The sequence below is a fragment of the Halichoerus grypus genome, chromosome 3 (assembly GCF_964656455.1).
Source record: "Halichoerus grypus chromosome 3, mHalGry1.hap1.1, whole genome shotgun sequence".
NCBI classification, from domain to species: Eukaryota; Metazoa; Chordata; class Mammalia; order Carnivora; family Phocidae; genus Halichoerus; species Halichoerus grypus.
In genome coordinates, this window is record NC_135714.1 from 172,105,763 (window position 1) to 172,132,726 (window position 26,964).

General features: G+C 36.5%; 1 protein-coding gene and 1 pseudogene across 1 annotated transcript in view; one reads left to right on the forward strand and one right to left on the reverse strand.

Annotated features, from left to right (window-relative positions):
• Window positions 1-1,015: 1,015 nt before the first annotated feature.
• Window positions 1,016-1,517, reverse strand: LOC118538359 (programmed cell death protein 6 pseudogene; annotated as a pseudogene).
• A 19,439-nt stretch (window positions 1,518-20,956) lies between these two features.
• The window catches only part of LOC118554951 (disintegrin and metalloproteinase domain-containing protein 18-like), a 181,030-nt gene continuing 175,022 nt past the window's right edge, over window positions 20,957-26,964 (forward strand). The window contains exons 1-2 of the mRNA XM_078068256.1: window positions 20,957-21,011; window positions 21,599-21,675. Coding sequence (XP_077924382.1) covers window positions 20,957-21,011; window positions 21,599-21,675 — 132 coding nt within the window. The remainder of the gene's footprint in view (window positions 21,012-21,598; window positions 21,676-26,964) is intronic.

The window sequence follows — 26,964 nt, forward strand, 5'->3', positions numbered from 1 at the left end:
ATTTTCTATTGTGATTTAGTTCAAGTTTTAAAGCACTGTGGTCTGAAAATATGCAGAGAATAATCCCAATCTTTTGGTATCAGTTGAGACCTAATTTGTGACCCAGTATGTGATCTATTCTGGAGAATGTTCCACGTGCACTTGAGAAGAATGTGTTCTGTTCCTTTAGCACTTCATCCTAATACATATCTGTGACTTCCTTCTGGTCCACTGTGTCATTCAAAGCCCTTGTTTCCTTGTTAATGTTCTGCTTAGATGATCTGTACATTGCTATGAGTGGGGTGTTAAATTCTCCTACACTTTTTTTGGGGGTGGAACAGGGAGCACATTTGCTTTATTTTTTTTTTATTTTTTTTAAAGATTTTATTTATTTATTTGACAAAGAGATAGAGAGAGAGCACAAGTAGACAGAGCGGCAGGCATAGGGAGAGGGAGAAGCAGGCTTTCTGCTGAGCAGGGAGCCGGACATGGGGCTCGATCCCAAGACCCAGGATCATGACCTGAGCCGAAGGCAGCCTCTTAACCAACTGAGCCACCCAGGCGCCCCGCACATTTGCTTTATTGCTTATGTTGCATATTCAAAAAAATGCAATAAACCCCGTTTTAAAAATGTAAGGCACATAAAAGCCTCTATGCAACTTCTGTATTATTTTTAAATTCCTACTGGCTAATAAAAATATTTCCACTATAGAACTGGAGCTATCTAGAAATGCACATGATGAATTTTTTGCATGCAGGATACCTGAAACATTATCATATCTTACCTCATGGTACAATTGAACAGTCTCAAATCAAATGTCTGTATGTGAATAATGATTATACCTATTGTTACATTTGCAAAAAACCTTATCAGCTTATACACATATGTACAGTCAGGTCCTCAAATGTTAATTATATAAAATCTACAGGAAGGAGAACAGTGTCTAAGTGCATCTGTGTCCCATTTATTTAAAGGGAGATTTGGCATTTTTAGTCTTCCTTCTGTAAGTCATGTTGCTATTTGCAAAGGCCAGTGTTATATGATGCTGAAGACCACGGACAGATACTGTTTATATGACACCTGAATCCAGACGTCCTGATCCATATGGTAAGGCTTGAATGTATCGGTCAACCTCTGCAAGACAATGCCCTGGATGAAGTCGTCAAATGTGATCTGCCCCTGTCCTTGTCTGTCAAACTTGCAAATGAGGATGTCATGAAACTGGTCAGAGAGCCAGTACCCAAAACCTAAGAGTGCTTCCTTGAGCTCGTTCTTGTCAGTCATCCCAGAGTTGTCCCTGTCATAGGTGTGGAAGACGTTCTGCCAGTCTGTGATGCACTTCCAGATACCAGTGAACTCGCTGATGTTTATGCCAGCCTTGTTCTCTCTGTCAAACATAGATATGATTGACCTGACAGTCACTGGATTAAATGGAGTCCATGTGCCTCTGGAAAATGTTCCACAAGAAGTTTTTGTCTGACAGCACCTTGCTTCCAGCTGGGCCGGTGAGGGCCCCAGGGTAGGAGTAGGCAGCCATGGGCCCAGGCACACTGCTGGCTTGAGGAGGCCCAGGGCAGCTCCACTTCCGCCAAATTCCCCTATACTTTATTATTGTATTATTTTCAATGTGTTTCTTTAATCTTGTTATTAATTGCTTTATGTAATTGGCTGCTCCCAGGTTAGGGACATAAATATTTACAGTTGTTGGACTCTCTTGTTGGATAGACCCTTTTCTTATGATACAGTGTACTTCCTCATCTCTTATTACAGTCTTTGGTTTAAAATCCACTTTTTTTGATATAAGGATGGCTACCCCTGCTTTCTTTCTTTCATAAAAAGAAAGCAGGGGTATTTTTTATCATTAGCCTGATAAATTGTTCTCCACCCCCTCACTTTCATTCTGGAGGTGTCTTTGAGTCTAAAATGAATCGCTTGTAGACAGCTGTATATGACGGGTCTTGTTTATCTAATCTAATACCTGTGTCTTTTGATTGGAGCATTTAGTCCAAATACCTTCAGAGTAATTATTGAAAGATATGAATTTAGTGTTATTGTATTACCTGTAAAGTCACTATTCCTGTAGATTGTCTCTGTCCCTTTCTAGTCTTTGTTTCTTTTTGGCTCTCTCCTTGCTCAAAGGATCCCCTTTAATATTTCTTGTAGGGCTGCTTTAGTGATCACAAATTTTTAGTTTCTGTTTGCTCTGGACACTCTTTATCTTTCCTTCTCTTCCAGATGACAACCTTGCTGGATAAAGTATTCTTGGCACCTTGAGTATATCATGCCAGTCCTTTCTGGCCTGCCAGGTCTCAGTGGACAGGGCTGGTGCCAGTCTTATGTTTCTAACACTGTAGGTTAAGGACCTCTTGTCCTGAGCTGCTTTTAGGATTTTCTCTTTATCTCTGAAATTTGCAAGCTTTGCTATAATATGTCAAGTCATTGACCTATTTTTATTGATTTTGAGGGGGATTCTCTGTATGTCCTGAATTTGAATGTCTGTTTCTTTCCCCAGATTAGAGAAGGTCTCAGCTATAATTTGCTGCAATATACTTTTTACACCCCCCCCCTTTCCTCTTCCTCTAGGACTCCAATTATTCTAATATTGTTTTGCTTTATGGTATTGCTGATCTCTCAAATCTTCCCTTTGTGATCTAGTAGTTGTTTATTTCTCTTTTTCTCAGCTTTCTCATTCTCCAGCATTTTGTCTTCTATATACTGACTTTCTCTTCTGCCTCATTTATTGTAGCAGTTAGAGCCTCCATTTTTTATCACCTCTCAATAATACCTTTTTTGATTTCTGCCTTTTTAGATATTAGCTTTTTTATTTCTCCATTAGAGATTCTCTAGTGTCTTCTCTGCTTTTTTCAAGCCCAGCTAGTATCTTTATAATCGTTGTTTTGAATTCTCACTCTGACATCTTACTTATATCCATATTGATTAAATCCCTGCCAGTGAGTACTCCCTCCTGTTCTTTCTTTTAGGGTGAGTTTTTCTGTCTCACCATTATGTCCAGAAAAGATTAGATGAATGAGAGAGAAAATACAAAAATAGCAAAAACAACACCAGAAAAATACACACTAAACATATGAGAAGAAAATAGAAATCAAAAAGAAGAAAAAAATGAGAAAAATTCAAGAAGTAGAGCAGAACACAACAATAAACTAGATCCTGGCTATATTTTGGTCTGTTTGTTAGAAGAAATTGATCCCGCAATTGGAAAGAAAGAAAAAGTTATATAGATACAAAAATATAACAATACAATGAAAGGAAACCAAAAAGTTAAAATATATATGTATATATATATATATATATATATATATATATATATAACATAAATGTAACAATAAACATTTTAAAAGATTTAAAAAAAAGAATTGATAAAATAAGAAAATAGCTGAAAAGGAAAAAAATATATAAAACTGAAAGTCTAAAGAATAATAAGGAAAAAACACAAACACTATATACTGTTTTCCCCAGGAGCTGACGTTTTGCATTTCTCTATGATCAGTAAACTTTTGGTTTCATTTGTATGATCAGTTTCAATATCACCATTACAGTCCAGAGTTGTCTCTCTCTCTCTCTCTTTTTTTTTTTTTTTTGCATTTGTCTGATTAAAAATTGTAAAATGTCTTTCTCCATCAATATTCTTTGCTTTATCATTATGGGTAGTAAAAGAAAATTTCTGAGTTCTCAGTCATGGTCAATAGAAGCTAAAATAAAAAGACAAAAGTTGACTCCAGGGCTCTTTTGTACCTTCTTAAAAATTGATACATTATTTTGGGTAACCACAAAGGAAAACCAAGTTTTTTTCAGTGAAATAAAATAGGGAGCCAAGAAACAAACCAATAAGGTTGCCATGATCATTCAATGAGAGAAAGAATTGTCTTTTCAACAAATGGTATTGGGATAATAGGATATCAACATGCAAAAGCATGAGGTTGGACCCTTATATCTTATACAAAAATTAACTTCAAATGGATCAAAGATTTAAATCTAAGAGCTACAACTATAAAATTCTTAGAAGAAAACATAGGAAGTTTTTATTACATTGAATTTGGCAATGATTTCTTGGATATGACGCCAAAGCACAGGCAACAGAAGAAAAAATAGATAAATTAGAATTCATCATAATTAGTAACTGTTGTTCATCAAAAGACACTATCAACAAAAATCTAACCCAGTGTTTGTAAATATTATATCTGAGGAAGGATTAATATCCAGAATATATAAAGAATTATTACAACTCAACACCAAAGAAACGGCCTAATTAAAAAATGCGCAAAGGACTTTAAAAGACATTTCTCCAATGAAGATACACAAATGACCAATAAACACATGAAAATATGTTCAACATCATTAATTGTTAAGAAATTGCAAGTCAGAACTATGAGATTCCAATTCATACCTATTAGGATATGGCTATTATGAAAAAATTCAAAAATATCAAGTGCTGATAAGGATGTGGAGAAATTGTAACCCTTGTGCATTGCTAGTGGGAACGTAAAATGATGCAACCTCTTTGGAAAATGGTATGGTGGTTCCTCATGAAATTAAATATAAAATTACCATATCCTGAAATTCCACATCTAAGTATATACTCAGTAGTATTGGAAGCATGGATTTAAACAGGTATTTGTACACCCATGCTTGTAACATCATTATTTACAATAGCTAAAAAGTACAAACATTCAAATGTCCATTGACAGATAAATGAAGAAACAAAATGTGGTATATACATATAATGAACTGTTATTCAGCTTTAAAAAGGAATGAAATTTTGACACATGCTACAACATGGATGGAATGTAAAGACCTTATACTAATTAAAATAAGGCAGCCACAATAGAACAAATATTGGATAATTCTGCTTTTATGAGGTACCTAGAATAGTAAAATTTATGGAAAAAAAATAGAAGCATAGTTGTCAGAGTTTGGGTGGGGATTGGAAATGGTAAATTAATATTTAAGGAGTTCAATCTGGGGGGTAAAAAAGTTCTGGTGTCTGATCATGGTAATGATGCACACTTAAAAATGTTTAAAATGATAAACTTTACCTACTGTGTATTTTACCACAATTAAAAATTAAATTAGGAAAAAAATCCCTTTATGATATTACCAAAAATAACATAATATTTAGAAATAATTTTGTGAAGGAAGTGTAAGATAAACATGGAAAACTAAAAATACAGTATTGACTGAAAGAACCATGCCATGCTCATGTAGTAGAAGTCTCAATATTGTTAATTACAGAAGTACTTCCCAAATAGATCTACAAATTCAACACAATTCTTAACAAACCCAAGCAGTATTTTTTTTACAGAAATTGACAAGCTAATCCTAAAAGTCATACAGAAATTCAAGGTACATGGAATGTTAAAAACAATGTTGAAAACAGTTTCCAAGAAACCTTAAAACTGAGAACTTGCTTCTTAATTCTAAAACATAATACAAGGGTAAAATAATCAAGATGGTGTAGTACTGTCTTAAGGATAAAGATAAACATCAGTTCAATGGAATAGAATAGAGTCCAGAAATAAAACTTCATGCTTATAGCCATGGATTTTTGACAAGGATACCAAGGCAATTCAATGGGAGGAAAGAATGGTCTTTTCAACAAATGGGAGAAATAGATAACCACATGCAAAAGAAAGAAGTTAGATTTCTACATCACAACATTCTTAAAAAATTAGCAGAAAATGGATCATAGATCTAAATGTAAGAGTTAAACTTATAAAACACAACACACATAACTGAATTTTTGGGACCTTGGCATAGACTATGTTTTAGAAAACACTAAAGCATAAGTGAAGAAAGAAACAATAGATTGAACTTCATTGAAATTAAGAACTTCTGCACTGCAAATGATACAACTAAGAAGACAAACTACTGAATGAGAGAAAATATTTGAAAATCACATATCACATATGGGACTTGTATCCAAAATATGTAAGCAATACTTACAAGTTCATAATAAAAAAAAAAAGACTACTCAATTAAAAATGGGAAGACATTTAAATATATACATCTCCATAAAAAATGCAAAAATGGCCAATAAACCTATGAAAAGATGCTCAAATCTTGGGAAAATGCAGGTCAAAATCACAATGAGATAACTGCTTCACATTCTTTAAAATAATCGTAATAAAAAGTACAGGCAACATGTGTTAGGATGCAGATAAATTGGGATCTCCTTAAGGCCCTTTGTTCAGCACTGCTCCAACTCTGGTCTCTCCTTTCCACTCTCAACCCAGTAAGAGCTGCTGCTGAATTAGCCTTAGGTTGTCTCATTGTGAGTGTGTGTTTATATACCTTTCCCTTTCCCTTCAGTGCTACACCCTGCAGATTCTAGCCATTACAACTGTTGTGAACACTTTCCTCTGCCTCCTTAACTCAGTGGGAATTCTGTACTTTCCCTAGGACTCCCAGTTCTCTGTGCTGAGATCAGTAAATTGTCCATGGGTAAAATTGGATTTTTATATAATCAATACCATGTTTCTTTCCGTCAGATATTATAGCTTTGCATTTTTTATTGCTTTCTAGAAACTATTTCTTTCATGTATTTTGTCCTATTATATATTTTATTATGAGAGCTAGTTAAGCACTACTTAATAAAAAAATATTTTGCCCAATTAATCCAATAATGATTAGGTCCAATTTCTTTAATCAGCCTTTGGAGTAATTAAGCACAAGAGAAAGAAGCTTCACTTCCATTATGATATAATTTTTAGTTAAGGTGAGTTGGAGAGTTGACCTTTCCTGAAGGATGAGGCAGGAAAGGACAGCTTTAAAAGTATTGAGTTCTACCATAGCCTAAACATATATTTGCTTAATTTTAATATTTTTGCATATATTTGTCAATTTATTTCCTATAATACATGTAACATCCTGAGTCACTTTCTTTTAGGTAAATCACTTCTTATCAACATATAATTGGAATCTGTCTATGTTTTAAAGTTACAGAATTTTTGTCTTTTTTTGGGAGACACTAAATTCATTTGCATTTAGTATCATTATAGTTGTTTTGGTGGTAATTCTGATGGCTTAATTTAGGGTTTTATGTATTTAGTTGCCTGGCTTATTTTGTCTAATTGGAACAATGCTTTATAGGTTTTTCTAATTTTCTGTAATGTCTTTATAACACCTAGAGGAATATTTATTTTTCTAATTAATATAGTCAAAATTAGAATACTATCAACTTATACAGATAATATGGAAATTTAACCTAGTTTACAAGCATTGTTTTTTAAAAGTAGTCATCAGTTATGTCAGTAATTTTTTATTAAATTAGTTTTAAAACACTTCTTTTTGCTTTACTTTTTTTAATGGAAGAAATATTAGATAAGAATATCCATTTAATGTATTCTACATAGCTCATAGAAGGGACCATAATAGAATAAATATATTTAATAAAACACATAACTAAAGATTAAATATACATATAAAAGGTTAAAAATAAATGTATGCCAGTTATATAGATATAGATATACATATATACATATAATTGACTTTGGGGAATAGTCACAGAATACAGGAAAATGCTTTTAAATTTGTTTATTTCTTCTCTTACTGTATTATTTGAATCCCTTTTATATTTCAAATTACTAATATGCTTTGAATATAATTCTTGAAAAAGTTAAAAGGTACTCTCATGTTTTCAGCTCAAGAGAAGTACCTGCCTATAAAACGACGGCCTCCTTCTCGAAAAAATAGCCTCTTGTTTGGTTTCTACATTTTTCTACCTCTCCTTGTTTTAACCGCCATCATTGCTTTTAAATGCAATAAAATAAGGTCTTCGAACCATGAGGGAACAGCAACTGGAGGGTAAGTAAGCTTATTATTATTTATATTTAATATTAAAATGCATTATAGGAAGATTTCAAATGTAATTCAGAATGTTGCAAGTAGGGATTCTTTGATGGAGTATGTTAATATTTAGAAATATTGAGTCTTAGTATATACCAAATTGTTTCTAAATTTCAATCAGTTAGGTATCCTTTATGTTCTTATAGGTCAGAAACAACTGAAGATACTCAGTACATTCATAGGACCTTTCAAATAGAAAGCCACATTGGCTATAATTGCTGCAGGAGCAATTGCTACTTCTCAAGGAACCCCACTTTCCTTGCATTGACATTCAGTTGTGCCAAGGAGATTAGTAAAGATAGAGAAGGAAATTTTGTGAATAGAATGTGTAGAAAGGAAAATATAAAAAGAAAATAAGATACAAAAGAAAGAACACAGAACACAGACGATTTTACACAATATTGTTCATGTGTTTCTAAAATTAGAAGTAAGGTACTTGTACAGCTATTTTTATTTTTTGGTAGAGCAGAGCTTGATTAGGTCTTTTATTTTAATTAAATATAATTTACATATGACATTATATTAGTTTCAGGTGTACAATATAATGATTCAATATTTTTTATATATTATAAAATGAGCACCATACATAGTTACAAATATTTTTTTCTTCTGATGCTGACTTTTAAGATCTACTCTCTCAGCAAGTTTCAAATATGCAATACTATATTATTATCTATGTCACCATGCTGTATATTATATACCCATGACTTATTTATTTTATAACTGGAAGTTTGTAGCTTTTGACCCCCTTCACTCATTTTGCCCACTCTGTACCTTCATCTCTGGCAACCACCAGTCTGTTCTCTGTATTTATCAGTTTGTTTGTTTAGTTTTAGATTTCACATATAAGTGAGAATATATGGTAGTTGTCTTCCTGTGTTTGAATTATTTCACTTAAACACAGCTGTTTTCTTTACCATAACACCAATACAAACCATAATTTTGCTTAATGAATATTTAGGAAAATGAGAATGCAGAAGTAAAGATAAATAAGGGATCTTGTTGTTCCATGCTGAAGGAAAACGTCTCTATTTCTTACTTGTGTAGATGGAGATAAAATAATATAAAATTTCCATCAACATCTCTATTTTCCAAGTTAGTTTATTTCTCAACAAGTTAGCAGCAACCAATTAAAGTCAGCATAGTTTGTACAGACATTTAAAAAATCATTAAATAGTTATAATTTATTTAATTCAATGATGTCTGGCATAAGTCTTCCACTGCTCTGACTTAAGACATCCTGGAAAAATCTGAATAGTTGTTAGAAACAAACCTGACTTTAGAAGAAATGTTATACCAAGGGATCACTGATCATAAATAACAAAATCTGGTCACAACAGCCTAAGTTTTGGATCAACAATAAGTGGTTTTAGGGCCACAAGGGTAAGTAATTATGTAGAGCTGAATTCCAAAGCGATGGTAATGAATTAGATATTCAGAAAATAGGTTATTCTTTCCATCACCCAAGGGCTTTATGAATGAAATCATCTCTTCTTATCTATCAATTCTCTCCAAAATGACTGCTCTGCTTGCACATAGTCCAGCATACCTATCTCAATCCTTTCTAGATTCATTATCAAATAAAATACAAATAATCTGTCCAAAGCCAATGCTTCTTAGTTCACATTTTCAAGAGATACAAGAAGAGGGAGGAGTAGGAGACCTAAACTTCGTCTGGTCCCAGTAATTCAGTAGACAGGGATCAAACCATTCTGAACACCTATGAACTCAACAGGAGATTGAAGAAAAGAATAGCAGCAACTCTCTGAACAGAAAAGTGACCACTTTCTAGAAGCAGGGACCCAACAAGCGGCAGATCTGGGGAGACTCCCCTTCCTCCCCTGGGAGGAGTGGAGCAGGAGCGCACCTCAGGAATTGGCTGGGCAATTCCACCTCCGGCAAAGACATTTGGGAACCATGGCAACAGGCCCCTCCCCCAGAAGATCAGCAAGAACAGCCAGCCAAGACCAAGTTTACCAATCAATGAGAAAGGCAGAACTCCAGCGCTAGGGGAATACAGCACATAGAATTCATGGCTTTTTTCCCATGATTTTTTAGTTTTTCAAAGTTAAATTTTTAACTTTTTTTTTTTAATTTTTCTTTTTCCCTTTCTCAACCAATATCTTATCAATCCCTTTTAAAAAAATCTTTTTTATTTTTCATTTTTAGACTCATATTCTGTCCCTTCATAGTAGTTAATCTTATTTTTGGTATATATTAAAGTTGTTCTCTCTTTAAAATTTTGGGATACAGTTTCTTCTAACAGACCAAAATATACCCTAAATCTCTAGTGTATGGCTTTCTTCTAGTCTCCTGCCTGATCACATTCTCTCCCTTTTTCTTTTTTTTAAATACTCTTCTTTCATTTCTCAACCAACTTCTTATCAATTTCTTTTATAAAATCTTTTATAATTTTCATCTTTACAGTCATATTCCACCCCTTCATCATATTTATCCTTATTTTTGTATATATATAAGTTTTTCTTTCTTTAAAAATTTGGGAGTCAGTTTCTTCTAACAGACCACAATATGCCCAAAATCTAGGGTGTGGCACTAATCTATGCACCAGCCTGATCATATTTGATCATATTCTGTTTTTTTCTTTTTCTTTTTTTTAATCTTTTTTTTTTCCTTTTTTCTTTCTTTCTCTCAGTTTCAGGTCTCTTCTGATTTGTTTAGTGTCTGTTTTTCTGGGGTTGTTGTTACCCTGTTAGCATTTTGTTCTCTCATTCATCTATTCTCCTCTGGACAAAATGACAAGATGGAAAAAATCACCTCAACAAAAAGAACAAGAGGCAATACTGACTGCCAGGGACCTAATCAATACAGACATTAGTAAGATGTTGGAACTAGAGTTCAGAATGACAATTTTAAAGATGCTACCTGGGCTTGAAAAAAGCATAGAAGAAATTAGAGAAACCCTTTCTGGAGAAATAAAAGAACTAAAATCTAACCAAGTTAAACTCAAAAAGGCTATTAATGAGGTGCAATAAAAAATGGAAGCTCTAACTGCTAGGATAAATGAGGCAGAAGAGAGAATCAGTGAGATAGAAGACCAAATGATGGAAAATAAAGAAGCTGAGAAAAAGAGAGATAAACAATTACTGGATCATGAGGGAAGAATTCAAGAGATAAGTGGTATCATAAGACGAAACAGTATTATAATAATTGGATTCCCAGAAGAAGAAGAAAGAGAGAGAGGGGCAGAAGGTATATTGGAGCAAATTATAGCAGAGAACTTCCCTAATCTGGGGAAGGAAACAGGCATCAAAATACAGGAGACACAGAGAACCCCTCTCAAAATCAATAAAAATACGTCAACACCCCAACGTCTAATAGTAAAACTTATGAGTCTCAGAGACAAAGAGAAAATCCTGAAAGCAGCTCAGGATAAGAGATCTGTAACCTACAATGGTAGAAACATTAGATTGGCAACAGACCTATCCACAGAGATCTGGCAGGCCAGAAAGGACTGGCATGATATATTAGGAGAACTAAATGAGAAAAATATGCAGCCAAGAATACTATATCCAGCTAAGCTGTCTTTGAAAATAGTAGGAGAGATAAAAAGCTTCCAGGACAAACAAAAACTAAAGGAATTTGCAAACACGAAACCAGCCCTACAAGAAATATTGAAAGGGGTCCTCTAAGTAAAGAGAGAGCCTAAAAGCAACATAGACTAGAAAGGAACAGAGAAAATATATAATAACAGTCACCTTACAGGCAATAAAATGGCACTAAATTCATATCTTTCAATAGTTACCCTGAATGTAAATGGGCTAAATGCCCCAATCAAAAGACACAGGCTATCAGATTGGATAATAAAACAAGACCCATTGATATGCTGTCTGCAAGAGACTCATTTTAGACCCAAAGACACCCCCGGCTTGAAAGTGGAGGGGTGGAAAACCATTTACCATGGTAATGGACACCAAAAGAAAGCTGGGGTGGCAATCCTTATATCAGTCAAACTAGATTTTAAACCAAAGACTGTAATAAGAGATGAGGAAGGACACTATATCTTACTAAAAGGGTCTATCCAACAAGAAGATCTAACAATTGTAAATATCTATGCCCCTAACATGGGAGCAACCAATTATATAAGACAAGTAATAACAAAAGCAAAGAAACACATCGACAACAATACAATAATAGTGGGGGACTTTAACACCCCCATCACTGAAATGGACAGATCCTCTAAGTAAAAGATCAACAAGGAAATAAAGACTTTAAATGACACACTAGACCAAATGGACTTCACAGACATATTCAGAACATTCCATCCCAAAGCAACAGAATACACATTGTCTCTAGTGCCCCTGGAACATTCTCCAGAAGACATCACATCCTAGATCACAAATCAGGTCTCAACCGGTACCAAATGATTGAGATCATTCCCTGCATATTTTCAGACCACAATGCTTTGAAACTAGAACTCAATCACAAGAGGAAAGTAGGGAAGAACTCAAATACATGGAGGCTAAAGAGCATCCTACTAAAGAATGAATGAGTCAACCAGGAAATTAAAGAAGAATTTTAAAAATTCATGGAAACCAATGAAAATGAAAACACAACTGTTCAAAATCTTTGGGATGCAGCAAAGGCAATCCTAAGAGGAAAGTATATAGCAATACAAGCCTTTCTCAAGAAACAAGAAAGGTCTCAAGTACACAACCTAACCCTACACCTAAAGGAGCTGGAGAAAGAACAGCAAATAAAGCCTAAACCCAGCAGGAGAAGGGAAATAATAAAGGTCAGAGTAGAAATCAATGAAACAGAAACCAAAAGAACAGTAGAACAGATCAACAAGACTCGGAGCTGGTTCTTTGAAAAAATTAACAAGATTGATAAACCCTTGCCCAGACATATCAAAAAGAAAAGAGAAAGTACCCAAATAAATAAAATCATAAATGAAAGAGGAGAGATCACAACCAACACCAAAGAAATACAAACAATCATAAGAACATATTATGAACAACTCTATGCCAGCAAATTAGTCAATCTGGAAGAAATGGATGCATTCCTAGAGATGTATCAACTACCAAAATTGAACCAGGAAGAAATATAGAAAACCTGAACAGACCTATGACCACTAAGGAAATTGAAGCAGTCATCAAAAATCTCCCAGCAAACAAAAGCCCAGGGCCAGATGGCTTCCCAGGGGAATTCTACCAAATATTTAAAGAAGAATTAATACCTATTCTTCTGAAACTGTTCCAAAAAATAGAAATGGAAGAAAAACTTCCAAACTCGTTTTATGAGGCCACCATTACCTTGATCCCCAAACCAGACAAAAACCCCATCAAAAAGGAGAATTACAGACCAATATCCTTGATGAACACGGATGCAAAAATTCTCACCAAAATACTAGCCAATAGGATCCAACAGTACATTAAAAGGATTATTCACCATGATGAAGTGGGATTTATCCCTGGGTTGCAAGGTTGGTTCAACATCTGCAAATCAATCAATGTGATACAATACATTAATAAAAGAAAGAACAAGAACCACATGACCCTCTCAATAGATGCAGAAAAAGTATTTGACAAATTACAGCATCCTTTCTTGATCAAAACTCTTCAGAGTATAGGGATAGAGGGTACATACCTCAATATCATAAAAGCCATCTGTGAAAAATCCACAGTGAATATCATTCTCAATGGGGAAAACTGAGAGCTTTCCCCCTAAGGTCAGGAACAGGGCAGGGATGTCCACTATCACCACTGCTATTCAACATAGTATTAGAAGTCCTAGCCACAGCAATTAGGCAACAAAAAGAAATAAAATGCATCCAAATCGGCAAAGAAGAAGTTGAACTCTCACTCTTTACAGATAATATGATTCTTTATGTGGAAAACCCAAAGGACTCCACCCTAAAACTGCTAGAACTCATACAGGAATTCAGTAAAGTGGCAGGATAGAAAATCAATGCACAGAAATCAGTGGCATTCCCATACACCAGCAACAAGACCAAAGAAAGAGAAGTTAAGGAGTCGATCCCATTTACAATTGCACCCAAAACCATAAGATACCTTGGAATAAATCTCACCGAAGAGGCAAAGAATCTGTACTCAGAAAACTATAAAATACTCATGAAAGAAATTGAGGAAGATACAAAGAAATGGAAAAACGTTCCATGTTCATGGACTGGAAGAACAAATATTGTGAAGATGTCAATGCTACCTAAAGCAATCTACACATTCAATACAATCCCTATCAAAATACCATCCACTTTTTTCAAAGCAATGGAACAAATAATCCTAAAATTGTATGGAACCAGAAAAGACCCTGAATAGCCAGAGGAATGTTGAAAAAGAAAAGCAAAGCTAGTGGCATCACAATTCCAGAATTCCAGCTCTATTACAAAGCTGTCATCATCAAGACAGTATGGTACTGGCACAAAAACAGACACATAGATCAATGGAACAGAATAGAGAGCCCAGAAATGGACCCTCAACTCTATGGTCAACTAATCTTCGACAAAGCAGGAAAGAATGTCCAATGGAAAAAAGACAGTCTCTTCAACAAATGGTGTTGGGAAAATTGGACAGCCACATGCAGAAGAATGAAACTGGACCATTTCCTTACACCACACACAAAAATAGACTCCAAATGGTTGAAAGACCTCAATGTGAGACAGGAGTCCATCAACATCCTAAAGGACACACAGGCAGCAACCTCTTTGACCTCAGCCACAGCAACTTCTTCCTAGAAACATCGCCAAAACCCATGGAAGCAAGGGCAAAAATGAACTATTGGGACTTCATCAAGATAAAAAGCTTTTGCACAGCAAAAGAAACAGTCAACAAAACCAAAAGACAACTGACAGAATGGGAGAAGATATTTGCAAATGACATATCAGATAAAGGGCTAGTATCCAAAATCTATAAAGAGCTCATCAAACTCAACACCCAAAGAACAAATGATCCAATCAAGAAATGGGCAGAAGACATGAACAGACATTTTTCCAAAGAAGACATCCAAATGGCCAACAGACACATGAAAAAGTGCTCAGCATCGCTAGGCATCAGGGAAATCCAAATCAAAACCTCAATGAGATATCACCTCACACCAGTCAGAATCGCTAAAATTAACAAGTCAGGGAATGACAGATGTTGGCGGGGATGCGGAGAAAGGGGAACCCTCCTACACTGTTGGTGGGAATGCAAGCTGGTGCAGCCAGTCTGGAAAACAGTATGGAGGTTCCTCAAAAAGTTGAAAATAGAGCTACCATACAATCCAGCAATTGCACTACTGGGTATTTACCCCAAAGATACAAATGTAGGGATCCGAAGGGGTATGTGCACTCCAATGTTTATAGCAGCAATGTCCACAATAGCCAAACTATGGAAAGAACCAAGATGTCCATCAACAGATGAATGGATAAAAGAGGGGTGATATACACACACACACACACACACACACACACATATATATATATATATATATATATATATATATATATATATACACAATGGAATATTATGCAGCCATCAAAAGGAATGGAATCTTGCCATTTGCAATGACGTGGATGGAACTGGAGGGTATTATGCTGAGCGAAATAAGTCAATCAGAGAAAGACATGTATCATATGACTCACTGATATGAGGAATTCTTAATCTCGAACAAACTGAAGGTTGCTGGAGTGGTGAGGGGTGGGAGGGATGGGGTGGCTGGGTGTAAGACATGGGGGAGGGTGTGTGCTATGGTTAGCGCTGTGAATTGTGTAAGACTGTTGAATCACAGACCTGTACCTCTGAAACAAATAATATATTAAATGTTAAAGAAAGAAGATAGCAGGAAGGGAAAAATGGAGGGGGAAAATTGGAGGGGGAGACGAACCATGAGAGACTATGGACTCTGAGAAAGAAACTGAGGGTTCTAGAGGGCAGGGGGGTGTGGGGATGGGTTAGCCTGGTGATGGGTATTAAAGAGGGCACATACTGAATGGAGCACTGGGTGTTATACGCGAACAATGAATCATGGAACGCTACATCAAAAACTAATGATGTAATGTATGGTGATTAACATAACATAATAATAAAAAATAAGAAAAAAAAGATACAAGAAGTTAGCTGTGTATATGTATCTAAATTCAGCCAATGTTCTGTCTGGATTTATAGTTCTGAGTTAGGTGTGCAAACCTGATCTGATCATATGTGGCCAAGGAATTGTTGCCATGTAGTAGGAACCTGAAACAATGACACCCCTCTTCAACAGGAATTGAGTATGTATAAGAGCTGAAGGAAAACAAAAATGGAGCTATATAAATTCCACAACATGTAATAATGTAGCTGAAAGATATAGAGAACTCATTAAGGACCTCAAAAAAGTGAAAAGGTTATTTGCATGGTTATTTGATAGAATAATAAAATTGGAAATATGATAATTTAAGAATTTGAAGATTTGCATGTAAATTATCTTTTTAACTTTGGAGAAGTTTTATCAACTATATTAATATTTCATCTTCCATGTAGACAAAATAGGGAAAAGTACTAGATGGATTTAAGTTTGAAATTTAAAATGCTTCACATTGTTAAAACCTAGAGTAACGTTAGAAAAAGACCAACTGCTAGTATATATGATCACTGAGTGGGACATGGGAAGCAGAGTAGATAGCAGTACATGGGAATGGAGTAAATAGTACAAGTCTAGTTTTTCTACTTTTCTTGATTTTGTTTAAGAATACATGTTCCCTAACCCTAAAAGTAATGCTATTTCTTTTATACAGATTTATATCAGAAGACAGCAATAGTAACAGCACCGTGTCATAGAGTTAAAGGTGAATTGAAGGAGTCAAATTATTTAAGATGATGTAATTCATGAAATAGTTTTTTAAAAAAATTTAATAATACTTCACTATAAGGAAGCTATTATTCCACATTTCATCATACTAATTCTTATTTATCAATATCATATACTAAAACAAAGACTAAAAGCATTTGATAATTTTGTTTTATATTAATTTAGAAATGTTAATATTAACTAATATTAGCTAGATATTTATTAAGCAACATTTTTGTAATGAAAAATTACATTGAATTTAAATATGTTCTTAAAATATTTATGAGCAATTATGCATCCTGCTCCCACACTTGAGGTTCCTATTAGTAGATTTACACAGATTGATTCCTGATATTTACATTTCTTCTTCACTAAGACTCCATAGTTATTGTTATTCTCATACTAAAATGAGAAAACTGACATAAAGAATTTAAATAATTCCCTGTGTGTACAGAATTTTAGTAAGTTTTGAGCTGGAGTTTCATTTAAGACAACCAGACTCCAGGGTTTAACTCTTAAGAACTACAATTTTGGCACCTAGCCTGATATATCTGGTGATGGGAAATGGAATTTACATGTATTGAGGATCTACTAGATGCCAGGCAAAATGATAAATTCACTGTCCCTCCAGGGTAGAAAGACAATTCTTTGTTATAAGGTGGGATAAAGTTGGCATCTGTATATATTCAATATATATATCTATATATTGTATACATATATCTGAATATATCTGTATATATTCAAATTTATAAGATATACATAAGGAAATCATAGTATTTGACATATTAAGCTTATCACTGGGAGTAAATGTAAAAATTAAGAATTCAACCATAAGTGAAATCAAGAGTTCATCCAATGACTAATTTGCCATTCCTCCATACTCTACTTTGATGGAGAGTTAAGTCAATGGATCTCTGTTTCCCTCTGCCACCAAAGAAAACATTTATAACTACTTGTCTCCACGTAAAATGGTCTTATTTCTCAGTAGGGGTAAATGGGAGAGTTGGTGGTGAGGAAGGAGCTGGATAGAGGTTTTGAATATGATTGAATGAGTGAGCCCTATTCAGCAAGGGATATGTAAGCAAAGAGCTGGAGGAGGTGCAAGTATTTACCCAGTTTAGATGTTTGAAAGTAGGTACTTGACTTCCCAGAGTCAACTCACAGGAGGCTTTTATTTCAATGTAAGGGGTACAGTGCAGCAAAGAGAGTGCAGGCAAGCCATGGGCACCACAGAGACACCTCACGCGCAAGGCCTCAAGGCTCCTTATTGTAAATTTTAAAGAGCCCATTACAAATCCCACTGCCATCGTCTGGGCAAAAAGTGAAACCAGGCATCCAGGCTCTCCCAGAGATAAAGATAGAGTTTTTCCATTCCAGCTGTAAATCAACTCTTTCTGACACAGGGGTAGAGCTGTCAGAGGTATCCATGCATGTATCTGGGCAGGAGCTTTCCAAGCACGTGAATGATCCAATGAAAAAATAAGTCAGGAATGTTTGATGAATAAAAGCGATGTCAGTTTGGCTGGAGCAGAGTTAGCAAGAGGGCTGTGGTAGTGAGTAGGTCAGACAGTAAAACTCCTGGAGGCTGTAGGAAGTCTTGGGGGGCATCTGTGTTTTATTCTCACTGAAAGGGGGAAATCACTGGAGAATTAAAGTTTCAAGCACATGACTTCCACTTTAAAAGGCTGGTTTGTTAAAAAATAAGTAAATAAAATAAAGGCTGGTTTGTTGATTTAGTCTGTATGATGGCAAGAGTAGAAGTGGGGAAATTACTGCAGTAATCCAGGAGGGAAGGGACGGTGCCTCCGACCAGGAATGGTAAAGATGGTCTTCGGAATAAATTCTGAAGGTGACCAACAGAATGAATTGACAACTTGAATAGACAAATTAATAGTTATTATTTATTTCTTCACATATTTTTACTGTTCTTTTCCTCTGTTTCCGTGCTGGTGATTTTCTTTTATCCACGTGAATTGTTGAAACTATGTAAATGAAATGCATGTGAATACCACTTTATAATATTTCCCTTTACTGGGGCTGTTACAATTCAGGAAAAAGAAAGCTGGGTTTAAGAATTTCATGGAATGCAGGCATAGACTGTGATACCATAAGCAGTGTTCTGTATACTAATTACTTGTTACACCTGTAGTTGCATAGCAAAATTAGATAGCTTTTATTAACAACTAAAATTTAGCATTTCTTTTTTCTATATTTGTTTTACAACAGTGACTAAATGATGTCAAAAAGCCATAGGTTGGAGAAAGACTATTACCAAGACATTCAGTGTTAACTGCCCTGCTCTGAGAATGAAAAAAAAAAAAAATCTGCTAATCTCTCCTTTTGTTATGGCTTAAAGCTTTCAATTTCACAAACAAAAATAAATCCTGAGAGTGAAAGTATGTAGGCTTGTGTCTATTGATTCTTCTACCTGCTGTGATCCTTTAGGAGGAAATAAGGAACATTGCCTCTTTTGAACCAGGGAAGCTCTTACATCCCAACTTGTAAGCATTCCATTGTTCACTGTTGCTGCCTACCCTCAGATGCCCAGGTCCATGCTAACTTCTCCCTTCTCAGAAGACACCCACAGTCCACACCTTTCCAACACTCATGGTTCCCTGCCTTATCCATTCCAGGCTTTGGGATATTGAGAGGAAATGATGCTAGGTAAGGCCAGCCCCAGGACCCTCCGATAGTCACTAACATCATTCTATCTTCAGGGAATTGCTTGAACTGAGTTCCTGGTCATAGATAACTGTTGTGTCTCCAGGTGATACTTCCTTGGCCTCAGGCAAATTGAGATCTAGGGTATATCTTTGTCCTTTGGGGAACCCAGACTTGTTACTCCTTTTTCACTGAGCTGAGCTTTTTTGGGTAAGATTTTCTTGCTTCAGTGCCCTCCTCCCCATCTCCCTCTTACTGAGATGAGTGCACTTCTACATACCTCAAAGCATTGTCCATTAATAAGGGAACCATCACCCTAGCTGGAGTCTAATGAGAACCTACAGAGTCTCCATCATAAACAAAGATGCTCCTGGTTCAGGGGTGGGAGTACCTCACCACAGAGACCAAGAGATTCCTTTTCCAAATGTCCATCAACTGATAAATGGATAAACATTGTATGAATGATGACCTATGCACAATGAATATTATTCAACCATAAAAAGGAATGAAACCCTGACACCTGACACAGTTCAGTGATTGTGTAGGGCTGGGTTGTTTAGGAGGGGGCTAAAGAACTGGGGGTGAGGGGTGGTGATAGTACACATCAATATATGAAAAATCCTAAAATCATTCAATTGTACATTTTAGTGGGTGAATTGTGTGGTAAAAAAATACATATCAGGATGATTCTACCATAACTTTCGCTCATCCTCATTGACACTAACTTATTTTAGTTCATTATGATCACTGGCCTGCCTTATTTTAATAAAACTTTCTGAGGATCCCAGTGTACCACTAGCAGGTCCAAGTTTTAATCCTGATTGGAGTTTATCGTTGCAACTGTTGACACAATTCGTCCTTGCAATAGGCTGTACTGGGGTAAAAGAAGGTATAGATGAGAGGTGGGTAGAAGTTGAGTTAGGTTTTGGACATGTGTGGTTTAAGATTTCTCTTAGAACATTCAAAGACAGTTGCATGCTCTTGTCCACCTGGGACATATTTCCTATTTGCCTTGCTGCCCTTCCCACCTCTGTAGCTTCCCTGCTAGTGCTTAGAGTAACTGTTAACAAAACACTTAGGTTTCCTTTCCCTTTCTTCAACTGATTACAATCTAATACTGTAAGAATAGGCACACAGTTGAAGAAAAGTGTTTTGATTGCCTTCTCCAAGATCAAGTTCAATATTCTTGATTTTTCCTTATTTGCACAGATAATAAGTCAGCAGGAGCACCATTTAGAAAATTTCTTGTAAGAGTGGTTAACGTTCCTATTTCCCTCTCTCTCCTCCATTATAGCAAATAAAAAAACACACCAGAAAACCATGACATGGAGAATCGAAATTGCCAAGAACTTCACCAGAAAAGCAAATCCCGCTCATTTGCCCCTATGTCGCTATCAGAGGGTTTAACCAATGTAAACTTAGCCAGAACAAATCAGTTGTGTGCAAAGGGATAAGCTTGTATATGGTGCTTCCTCTCCCTAGACCTGTGGAAGCCGCTGATCCATTCTGGAGCCCTCAGGGTGAGTCAGCGCGAGCTGATAGCAAGCACAATGCTCACCCGCCGGGCCAGCGCGCAGGAGAGACTTCCCTGAGTACTCCCGCCCACGAGCCTCAGAGCTGCCCAACGGCCTTCAGCCTTGGCTGTGCTTGCAGCGCTCCCGCACAGCGATGTTCCTTCTCTTTGCCTTGCTCTCTGAGTTTGGAGGGCTGCACGCCCGCCTGGGTAAGACCACTGTAGCCTCGACTTCCTTTCCCTTTGTGCCTCCAAGCAGGGACGGGCTCTTCCAGGAGAGCAATTTCCTTTTCTTTGGGATCCCTACTGCCCCCACTCCTGGATCCCCTGCTGATGCCTTCCTCCGCGTCTCCCCCACCGCCCAGGTCAGAGTAGGTGACTGAGGATGTTATCCAAGGCATCCACTTTCCGCATCAAGGGTTGAGAGGGTCTTAGGAGCTAAAATGCAGCCAGTCCTCCTGGGTCAACCCATCTGAGGCCAGAGGTTCTAGAGGTGTGAGTACTGCCCTCAATTTATTCCTCAGAGTCCCAAGGCAACGGGCCCTGACGTGGTTCTGGAAACGAACAAGACGGTCCTGTAGAACTGTAATGTCTAATTTTTATTTATTTGTTTGGCTCTTTGCCATTTTCAGTGTGCCACTGAAAATCTAGTGAAAGCTGTGCACCAAGGAGAGTGGGCACATCTATATAAGTTTATTGACATTTTGAGACCCCATCATGTACTCGGGATTAAGAACCCATGCTTGATTGCGATGACTATTGCAGAAGAAAAAAAAAATTTTTTTTTCCTACTGCAGATTCTGAAGGAGTATTATTGCATATTACAGCTCCATGGAAGATAAGGTCAAATGAGAGTGAAGATTCAGAGAAGCAGGTAAATGATCAAGAATATTGGTTTTATCATTTCAATTTTTAAGACTCTTTTTATTTACCTTTGTATTAAGTCAGATAATACTGCTCTGTAGTCACTTGCAAAGCACAGTATTTTCCCTGTGCTATTTTGTACATTCTGATCCTCCCTTTCCCACACTTCTGCTAACTCCTGTGCCGTTATCACCTCTCCATCTCTTCTGACATACTTGCACACAACTTCCAAGAAATATTAAACTCTTTTCAGGAATCATACTGGTAGAAAAAAGAATCAAGATGAAATATGTATAACAGTGGCCCAGCCTGTAATTTATTTATTCATTTATTTATTTTTAAATATTTTATTTATTTGACAGAGAGAGACACAGCGAGAGAGGGAGCACAAGCAGGGGGAGTGGGAGAGGGAGAGGCAGGCTTCCCGCGGAGCAGGGAGCCCGCTGTGGGGCTCGATCCCAGGACCCTGGAATCATGACCTGAACTGAAGGTAGACGCTTAACGACTGAGCCACCCAGGCTCCCCCAGCCTGTAATTTATACAAATTTGTGAATGGCCACTAAGTGATAGAGAAAATAGTCTTGAGGAAAATTTTGATCCAGAAGCATCAGACTTCATAGAAGTAATGGCCAAAGAAAGAAAGAAGAAAAAAAAAAAAGAGAAGAAGAAAGAAGGAAAGAAAAATGTCACATTTGCTTGCTTATAGTGAAAAATATTATAATAAATAAATAGTAACTGTAAAAAGTAGTTGAAAGAATGCTTAGTTGCTATATAAAAAAAAGTGATTAAATTGAAGACATCCACTTTGATTATTTTCTTTGCTAAAATACTTCAAATTAATATAGTTATAATGTTTTACATTGTAAACTGGAGGTCACAATACAGGGGTTTAGATTTCCATGTGATTAAAGTGCTATAGTCGATATATGGTAACTCTGAGAAAATTTTTCAGGTTGAAGGAACAATTTTTGAAAAAAGAGTAAGTTAAATTCATTAACTCTATTTTGACATGCAGAATTGGAACTTATGATTAAGTTCTACTACTGAACAATTATAATAAAAATAAAATGTATGTCAAAATGTATTTGAAAATCACAATGAAATAATTTCCTTTAGAGGGGTATTCATATACTAATCTCATTTAATTCTCACATTAACCTTCTGAAGTAAGATATATATTCATATATATATGAATTTAAAAAAAAGAAGATTAAAAATTTAAGGGCATCAAACTTATAAGTTTCAGGACATGGAATCTAATCTTTAATTTATGACTCCAATTCCATTACAAGTAAGCTGCTTTCTGTTGAAACATTCTTTGCATGAAGTTGTTTTTTTTTTTTTGATCTACTTCAGTTTGTACATTGCCATTGCATGATAACTTCATCTTAAAAATTTTTTTAAAGATTTTATTTATTTATTTTAGAGATAGAGAGAGTGTATGAACAGGGGAAGGGGCAGAGGAGAGGGAGAGAATCCCAAGCAGACTCCGCACTGAGTGAGGAGCTGGACAGGGGGGCTGGATCCCAGGATCCTGAGATCATGACCTGAGCTGAAATTAAAAGCCAGATGCTTAACTGACTGAGCCACCCAGGCACCCCTGCATGATCGCTTTAAACTTCAAACTGTTGGGGTGCCTGGGTGGCTCAGTTGGTTAAGCGGCTGCCTTCCACACGGGTCATGATCCCAGGGTCCTGGGGTCGGGCTCCCTGCCCACTGGAGAGCCTGCTTCTTCCTTTGATTCTGCCTGCTGCTGTGCCTACTTGTGATCTCTCTCTATCTTTCTGTCAGATAAATAAATAACATCTTTAAAACAAACAAACAAACAAAAGCCTTCAAACTGTTTACTTCAGATGCCCCTCACAAAGCATATGGCAATTTTGCAGGACATGAAATAGTTTTACACAATGTGTTCAGTATGTGTCTACATTTTTTGTATTCTGTATATGGAATTCCATAAGCTGTTTTTCCCTGTGATAGAGTGTGCTAATGTTCTCCTTTGATTTCTGATAGTAGACCTCCTTTATCTCTCTTGTTTTCATCCTTTAATCCTTTATCATCGCATATCTTTTTAAAACATTTTCATTAGACATATAAAAGATTCTTTTTTCACAGACTTTCAGTATGTCATGACAACCACACATTCCAGGAAACAACAAATGTTGGTGAAGATGTGGAGAAAGGGGGCCCTCTTACACTGTTGGTGGGAATGCAAGTTGGTACAGCCACTCTGGAAAACAGTATGGAGGCTCCTCAGAAGATTAAAAATAGAGGTACCCTATGACCCAGCAATTGCACTACTGGGTATTTACCCTAAAGATACAGATGTAGTGAAAAGAAGGGGCACATGCACCCCGATGTTTATAGCAGCATTGTCCACAATAGCCAAACTATGGAAGGAGCCTAGATGTTCATCAACAGATGAATGGATAAAGAAGATGTGCTTCATATATACAATGGAATATTATTCAGCCATCAGAAAGGATGAATACCCAACATTTGCATGGACATGGATGGAACTGTAGGGGATTATGCTAAGTGAAATAAGTCAAGCATAGAAAGACAATTATCATATGGTTTCACTCATATGTGGAACATAAAGAATAGCACAGAGGACATTAGGAGAAGGAAGGGAAAACTAAAAGGGTGGGGGGAATCAGATGGGTAGACGAACCATGAGAGACTACAGACTCCAGGAAACGTCTGAGGGTTTCACCTTGGTTTACATTTTTTTTTTTCTTTCCAATTTGATTTTCAGACATGACAATGCTAAAATGTTTGTTGTGGTCAGTTTTAAGAGATAAGGCCCAAATTCTAGGTATCCATTTCTGTCTTGTATAAAAAATAAAGTCATGCTATAGAGGAAAATAAAAGCTAAAGTATTTACTAAAAAAAAAAATCCTTTCGTTCATTTTGGAAAATGGTACCTTTGTTAATCCCCTATGAGACTATTTATTATATTCTGATTGTGTCTGAATAGTCAAAGAAAGTGTGATTTCTCAGTTTAAATTTATTTTTCCTGGCACAGTTTTTATTCTGTAAGACTTGTACCTTTAGGAAGAGGATGTTGTTTCTCATGGGGAAGGGGAGAGGCTAGTGGACAGAGAAGGGTGAAGGGTGTTATTTCCTTGAATGTAGAGTGGTGTGTAATTTATACTTAAGGACATCTCCTAGAACAGCTAGTTTAGCAGCTTGGTTTTGTTAATTATAGAGAGCATGATGTGTTTTCATCTGGTCCATTCTATCAAGTCCTATGTATTCCTTAGGGATATGGGGGAATTGGCTTTGGCTTAGGTGAGGGACATAAGTGACATGTGTCATTTCTCTCCTGAGAGGGTAGAGATGACAGACTTCTTTCAGATAATCAGTGTTGGGGGCTGGGGCACAGGAGCCCTTGGCGTTCCCCTCAATTTAGTTGGTGGGTGGCAAATTTGATGGAAAAGTGAGAAGGAACTAGTTTTTTAAAGCTATGATGTAGTCCCTATGTGATTAAGCCTTTGTTGGCTCTTTAAATACAGAAGAAACTTGCATTAAGAACCTGGTATCCAGGAGTCTTTGATTTTATGAAGTCTGGAAACATGATGACCAGTTGTCAGTATTTTGGTCATATTCCATGAGTGTCCCCTCAGTCCTCTTGGCAGACGAGTTTGAACATGACCCCAAAGAAACCTTCCTCTGAGGAAGTAGTAGTCAAGGCTATAACATCCACACCATTTAAAAAAGCATTTGGTAGCAAAAGAGAGCACCCTATTGGGGGTATTACTTAAACAATGAGATGTTAACTTATTAAAAGTTTTGTTTTTTTGTTTCTGTTTTATTTACAGTGTCCGTGACTCTGCTACATTGTGTAAATAGTACCCTGTAAAGAATGTGCCTCACAGATAAACTATGCTAGAATCCCTGGTGCTGGTGTATTGTCCTTTTCTTGTCCAAATCAGCAAGGTGTTCCTAGACTTGGGCAATAGGGAGTCTCTCAACATCGAACATTGTTAAAACATGCTTCCTGCCATTTGTTTATCTTCTTTGGCATTCCTTAGTAGCAAATCCCAAGCCACTCACCTTTTCCAGTAGTATTAATGTTCTAAGAGGGGCTATACATTATATTAAAATCAGATTGGTTCTCCATGGGAAGGCTGGTTTTTTTTTTTAGTTTTTTTTTTTAGTTTTTTTTTTTATATTATGTTAATCACCATACATTACATCTTTAGTTTTTGATGTAGCATTCCATGATTCATTGTTTGCATATAACACCCAGTGCTCCATGCAGAACATGCCCTCCTTAATACCCGTCACCAGGCTAACCCATCCCCCCACCCCCCTCCCCTCTAGAACCCTCAGTTTGTTTTTCAGAGTCCATAGTCTCTCATGGTTCGTCTCTCCCTCCAATTTCCCCCCCTTCATTCTTCCCCTCCTGCTATCGTCTTCCTTTTTTTTTTTTTAACATATAATATATTATTTGTTTCAGAGGTACAGGTCTGTGATTCAACAGTCTTGCACAATTCACAGCGCTCACCATAACACATACCCTCCCCAATGTCTATCACCCAGCCACCCCATCCCTCCCACCCCCCACCACTCCAGCAACCCTCAGTTTGTTTCCTGAGATTAAGAATTCCTCATATCAGTGAGGTTATATGATACATGTCTTTCTCTGATTGACTTATTTTGCTCAGCATAATACCCTCCAGTTCCATCCACGTCGTTGCAAATGGAAAGATCTCATTCCTTTTGATGGCTGCATAATATTCCATTGTATATATATACCACCTCTTCTTTATCCATTCATCTGTCGATGGACATCTTGGCTCTTTCCACAGTTTGGCTATTGTGGACATTGCTGCTATAAACATCGGGGTGCATGTACCCCTTCAGATCCCTACATTTGTATCTTTGGGGTAAATACCCAGTAGTGCAATTGCTGGATCGTATGGTAGCTCTATTTTCAACTTTTTGAGGAACCTCCATACTGTTTTCCAGAGTGGCTGCACCAGCTTGCATTCCCACCAACAGTGTAGGAGGGTTCCCCTTTCTCCACATCCTTGCCAACATCTGTCGTTTCCTGACTTGTTAATTTTAGCCATTCTGACTGGTGTGAGGTGATATCTCATTGAAGTTTTGATTTGGATTTCCCTGATGCCGAGCGATGTTGAGCACTTTTTCGTGTGTCTGTTGGCCATTTGGATGTCTTCTTTGGAAAAATGTCTGTTCATGTCTTCTGCCCATTTCTTGATTGGATCATTTGTTCTTTGGGTGTTGAGTTTGATGAGTTCTTTATAGATTTTGGATACTAGCCCTTTAT